Source organism: Pteropus vampyrus, unplaced genomic scaffold (genome assembly GCF_000151845.1).
Source record: "Pteropus vampyrus isolate Shadow unplaced genomic scaffold, Pvam_2.0 Scaffold6, whole genome shotgun sequence".
NCBI classification, from domain to species: Eukaryota; Metazoa; Chordata; class Mammalia; order Chiroptera; family Pteropodidae; genus Pteropus; species Pteropus vampyrus.
The window spans coordinates 2,667,761-2,674,145 of NW_011888787.1; the positions used below are offsets into that span (position 1 = coordinate 2,667,761).

A 6,385-nucleotide genomic window follows, 5' to 3' on the forward strand; every position below is an offset into this window, starting at 1 on the left:
TATCAAATTATAGTCGCTCAGAGATCCTTAGTCTTTTATCTGGTCCTGTTTTCGTTGCTTCTGAAAAGGTAAGTCCACAATTAATTCGACATGTCCACAGCGTCAAATTTCCTGGTTTAAAATTTTGACCACGTTGACACCGAGCCAGGAAGAATTAGACTTCAAGATGAAAACTGACTGTTATTTCAGAAGGGTCTACCACTACCTCAGTTGGTGCTCCGTGGGTAGAGGATTTTAAATATCCTATCCTTCCACAGTTTCGATTCGACCACTGTCTATTGTCTGGCTGATCCTATTCCTCAAGCCCCTTAGGCCTACTTTTGCCCAAGAATCACTTGAGCGGGATCAGGTCAGATTTTAATGTGACAGAACGAGATACAGTGATTGAGGTATCTTTAAGCTTGATGACCTCAGAGGCTGGACTATATACTAGGTCTTGGAGGTGACAGGCACAGTAGTACTGTAAGTATCACATAGCTCTATAGTTTGCTTTCTTAAAATCAGATGGAATAACATTACTTGTTAAGCAATGTCATCTTTCTATAACATCAAGGAATTGAGATGGGGGGAACTGAATGAAATACTCTGAACATGGGAGACCAAAGACTACCAGTTACTGTAAAAGACAAATTTCTTCTATAAATAGGAAGATTGAACTGTGTTGTCACAGTGGGTATGAACGAAGGTTGAACAAAAACGTTTCACATAAAGAACATCTTTATTTGACCTTTCATATACAATGCTACCTTTCATTTATAAAAATGACACGTGGAGGACATGACTGGACATCAGTTCAGGAGCGGCCAATGGACACCGACTTACAAGGTTACCCCACTTAGAAGTTTAAGAAAAATTCTATCAGTGAATTTGAGACCGGTGAGATTGAGAAATGGCATTTCGACTTTATCCAATCATTAAAACTGGGGACACTTTATTTGACCCAACAAAAGCTAATCTCTAAATTTTCTAAAAAAAATAATTTTCCCCAAGAAAGAGCTGAGCTTATCTCCATGGACTTTCCTGGGATGCGACCTGGAGAATTCTGCAGGCGTCAAAGAGCTGCAAGATGGTTTACAATCCTCAGCATACGGACACGTGTGTGGGGGTTCACGTGTTTGCCGCCTCGCTCTCACAGAGCGGTACAGTATGTCGGGCCTAGAAAGGCGAATGCGTGCTCCCTCTATCACTCTGAATACAGGCATCGCCCCCTCTAGAATTTCCAAAAAGAGTGGAAGGTTTGATGAACTTCTTAGTAAAAAAAGAACCTGTTCTCCCTCAGGGTGACTGGTGCATCGCGACGCATCCACGAGGAATACGGCGTCGTGTAACTTCGTGAGTTCTGCTGGGCCTGGGGTTTAAAACGGATCATTCGTTACACGGTGGAAGTGTGAGGGTGAGGTCGAGGGACATGTGAAATACGATGCGTACCGACACCCCGAAACGACGCTACCGACTGGTAGAGGATTGGAGGCGACTTGTGCCAGGAAAGCGGAAGGGGAAGCGTCCTGCGGGTCCCTCTTTCCTCTGCGGTCCTCAGGTTCAGGCTGCTCTGGGAGCGTCATGGGCAGTATCGTCTGCAGTCTAAAACAGCAAGACCAGCTGCCCTGTGGTAAACAAGGCACACAACCCATTTTCTGTTGCTTAGAATTTTTCAAGAGATTGGTTTCTGCGGCGCAAAGGTCAGAAATTCTATTGTAGTCTCGTCGCCGTGCTCCAAGGGCACTCATGTGGAGAAGTTTTTGCCGTGCCAGCAATCCCGAGTCCTGGGCCAAAGGTCAATGAGCAGAGAGAACTTACAATTACTATTTGGACACCACAGAAACACTTCATTTTACTTGGGGGCTGGAATTGTGGCATTAAGTGACGAGGCAAGGATACGGCTGACAGCATATCCCAAGAACAAAAAATGTGCCTCTTTCATAATAGTTGAATCATATTGAAATCTGAAAGGGCTCCGGAGGAGTTCATCTATTTTCAAGACAACAAAATATATCGTTTTAGTTTATACAAACACATACAATTGTACATACACAACATTTTGCTTTAAAAACGAACCGTGGAACTCAAACACGGAGAAAGGATGTAGGTCAAAGACTACAGAGTCCTATATAAATTACACTTGGGATCAAGGGTTAACCACTGTGACCCTGGGGCCAAGTCCAGCCTTCCATGCTTTTGGAACCCAGCCAAGCCCCTTCCTTTACATACTGTCTCTATCTGCTCTCATGTTTCAATGGCAGGAACTGACTAGAGAGATAGAGGCTGCATGGCTCACAAAGCCCAAAATATTGATTATCTGGACCTGTACAGAAAAGCTCGCTGAGCCACTACAGAGCAAAAAGTACATCTCCATCCTGATCTCAATGAGCCGAAGCAACAGAGATCTTCATCACCCATGTTCCTGAACCAGAGTAAGCGCATTAGAGTATCTCCAGATCATATTTGATTACTCAAATATTCTGCTTAGAAGTTGTGCAGCCAAAACCAGTTAACAATCGTGTTTGGTAATTAACGAACACAGACAGTATTAAAAATCTCTCTGGGTCTGACTATTTATGTATATATCTATGTAAAGGGTGGTGACGTTTGAGCCGGCCCATCTGAGGGTAAGGAAACCTAAAGAAAAATAAGAAGTCAAAATACAATTATTAGGACATGTTATTTGGAACTTAGAAATATTTTAGTATATTTTTCTTTATATTTAACAGCATGGAACCATTAGTAGGACTCACAGCAGAGCACAAACAATTTATAACTGCGAGTTTTACCCAGGAATTATGCGACAAAATTTCTTGAATATAAAATAACCAACATTCCTATAAAACATTAATATTTCATTACATAAAGTGATGTAGCAAAATAAGAAAGTTATCTCTAAATATTTTAGTCAAAGCTGCATCAGAAAGCAAGTGTTTCTTTGACATTTTCCAAGAGACTTTAGTTACTAACTACAAGTATAGCTGTATTATATAGTAACACATTTAAAATATATTATAAACACTTTCTTTTACTCTCTAATTTAAAAGAAATGTAAAATTAAGGATTCTGTCGAATGGTTCATACTGGAAAACATTTAAAATGGTATGAAGTACTCTCACACAGAAAATGCCACGGGAATCACAAAATGTCCTAATGCTCACTTGTGCCTAGTACGGTACCTGGAACACAGCAGCAGCACAGGCTGGTTCCCTTTCTCTCATTCACTCATTCATGCCAAGACATCCAGGCTTAAGGAGCAGCTGTGTGATGAGAATGGCAAGCACGACATTTTGTCAGCATCCTTGTAGTTTTGACGTAGGCTTTGGCAATGGAGAGTAGAGATGAGATGATCGAAATTTCAAAGTGCTTGGTGGACTCGACCAAGGGGAGCCCTGGGCTGCCTTAGATGACGTCGCAGAAAATCAGGGTCACGATCCCAAAAAAGGAATACCACATCCCTTCCATACCCAGGTTTTACTTTTACGTAGAAACATCTGCTCGAAGACAGGAATGAGTTGGTGTCAGAGAAAACACCAAACAGCATGTATCTACTAGGAAGGAAGGACCCTCTGCCTGGGGCCTTATTTTTCTACACTGAGACTTCTTTTTGGTTAAGGCCACATTCTCCTGGCTTTAACAACTTTATACTGGTTTGAAAAAAAGGTGTGGATCTAAAATTATAAAAGAGAAATTAATGTAGAAGGTATAGGAGTGTCGTTCAACATGTTTTTTTTCTTTTACGTACCAAATGATCTATCTACTTTATACATTTATGCCAAAGGCACAAAGTCAGATGTCAGCTCTTGGAGGAGATACCTAGAAAGGGGCATTTTTAGGCTCTTTGCAGAAGGTTTTAAATATGTGATGAGTTATACAACCTGAGTAGTAAGGTCTACAAGCACATAAGACAGTATGCTCTTGGAAACGAAGCAGAACATGGCATAAGGCTTGATCTTGGACGAAACCATTTAAAAACTCTGTAACAAAAAATAAAACATGACACCGGCAAGTCATTTGTAGTCGACTTTAATTTAATTGCCTTTGGTATTCAGAAGAAAAAAATAGAAGCATTATCATAAGATCTCATCCTCGAATCAACACGAGGAAGGGAGGTGGGTGGTGAAGGCCCTTCCACTGTCTCCCGGATTCTTTGCTTGAACCGGAACTGGCCATGCTGAACACTTCTCTGCTTTCTCTTAGGTTCCGGTCATCTGAGAAACACAACAGAGCACTTAGCAGTGGGGGTCCTGTCTCCTGGTTCCTTGAGAAGCTCCTGGGGGCCAAGAAGGCCCCTCTACTCCTCATTCTTCTACAAAGTGAGGGAGGGTTGGTTCACTGCCATCCACACGACTGCTCTGGGTCTTTGCCAATTCAAGTTTTTCACTTTTTTTGAGAATCGAATACTTTCCCTTTCTCTCCTGAAGTTAGTCATCTACCCTTTTCATTTAAAACTTTTAATTTTTCAAGTAGTAAAAGATATTATCATTTCAAAATATGTGCTAAAATTTAACTCTCTTAAAGACTTAAATAATGCAACTGGCTCCATATCCTTGTTTTCTATACTGAAAAATCTTGGGGCTGGTTATCATTATTGATCATTTGCTGAACTGTGAGGACTGTTTGACTAATTGTGGCATCAGATGATCACTCTTAGAAAATATTTCATTATATTAATTTACTCAGTCTTTTCCCATTTTAAGTCTACTACATGCTCATAAAAGTTTAAGAAGAAAAGCTATCAAAATAAGAAAATAAGCCTTCAGAATTCCAATTTGGGCTTCTTGCACAAACATTATTTCATAAAATCTTCAAATCCAGAGTAAATATTAGACTAATTATGCTACTCCCAACTTTTATTGTCAATGGAAGCTGTTTGTATTAAATATAAAGATACAGTATCTTGCACTGTGACATAAATTCAAGGAACAGAAAAATTTTAAGTGTTAGATATTTATCTTACAATATAGTTCTTGATAAAAATTAAAGTTTCCCCCCAATATTAAAGAAATAGTATTGCATTAAAAAGAAATATCATTGCAAAATTTATTGGTAAGAGAAAGTCCCTTAGCTATATCCCAAATTTAGTGTAATATGATTAATTACACCATGCTTTTATCACTAAAAATTATTTTGAAGCTATTTTGATTAACTCTTTGGATTTCTATAAATATCCTTGGAGAAAATAAAAGTCGAATTTATCTTTTACATAAAACATTTGTGAAAAGCTCATTCATCTGACGAGATAATAAATAAAGGATGACATGTCCCCATTTCAGATAGACTATTTAAGGAAGTTTCGTTGTATTTTATTTTTGCTTTATAAGTTGTAAAAATAATTTGACTCATCAAGGTAAATTCAGAGCTGCATAATAATAGTACAGTGAATTGGGCCAAGCCACGTCAATAAAGTTGTAAGTGGAGGGATTCTACTAAGTTTACGATGAGGTTAAAATGGATAAAATTTACTTGGTAAATTTGCCGGTTTGGAAAACTAATCTCCAACCAACGAAACCAAGCTTTCTCTCTTAGAACAGGTTTCAAGGCAACAAACTGTGGCATTTCCCCCACTTTTTGTCATGCTACCAACACTAGACTGAACAACATGCACGAAATCCCAAACCCAGGCTCGTGAGTAGCGATTATGACAAACAGCAGTTTGTGATTCCATATGGAGACAAAGACTTGAAGAATATTTTTTGTGACATCACGCCCCCAGAGAAAACTAAATTTAAACGAGAAATTTCAGTGGAATAGATTGGGATTTGAAATGGTTGCCAGTCTAGTCATCCAATGGGGAACTCGAAAATTCAGACTTCTGTTTCTTTTTCAAGTCTTCTTGCTGCTGAGGCAATTATGCTGTTCTTTTTGTTCTTGTTTATTTTAGTTCATTCCATTATTAAAAATGGAGAAAAAAGGGATAAACGATATGTAAAGATTCGATTTGCAAACTCCTCCATTTTGGGAGGAAACAAACATAAATCGGCTCCAGCGGCCACCTTTTCCTCCTGCGAGGGGCTCCACACCTGGGCTTAGTCTTAGGAAGTCCAGCGTCCAGGATTCTAAAAACAAACCGCGGTAACAGGAGTAGGTTCTCATGTGGCCATCTCCTTGGGGACCCAAGCACGTCAGGATCTGTCCTACACGTACCAGAATCTGTTTTGGTCAGGTATAAAATGGAATTATTTCAAAGTTGAGATATGTACAAGTTGAAAAGTCTTGTGGGGAATGAGTCACGTCTCGCCCTGCCATGTTGACTTTAAGAGGTCCCGGTTTTCAAGTGCCCTCTCCAGACTAACTTCTGCAGTGGTCCATGTAAACAAAACACAGGTGAGCATGGTCTTTCCGGAGCTGCTTTCATCGAACAGCGGGATTTCCTGAAAGTGTGGTGTTGGCTAAATGCAACACA

General features: G+C 39.7%; 1 protein-coding gene across 1 annotated transcript in view; it reads right to left on the bottom strand.

Annotated features, from left to right (window-relative positions):
* Window positions 1-3,989: 3,989 nt before the first annotated feature.
* The window catches only part of MAN1A2 (mannosidase alpha class 1A member 2), a 290,151-nt gene continuing 287,755 nt past the window's right edge, over window positions 3,990-6,385 (bottom strand). Inside the window, exon 14 of the mRNA XM_011366509.2 lies at window positions 3,990-6,353. Coding sequence (XP_011364811.1) covers window positions 6,334-6,353 — 20 coding nt within the window. The 3' untranslated portion in view covers window positions 3,990-6,333. The remainder of the gene's footprint in view (window positions 6,354-6,385) is intronic.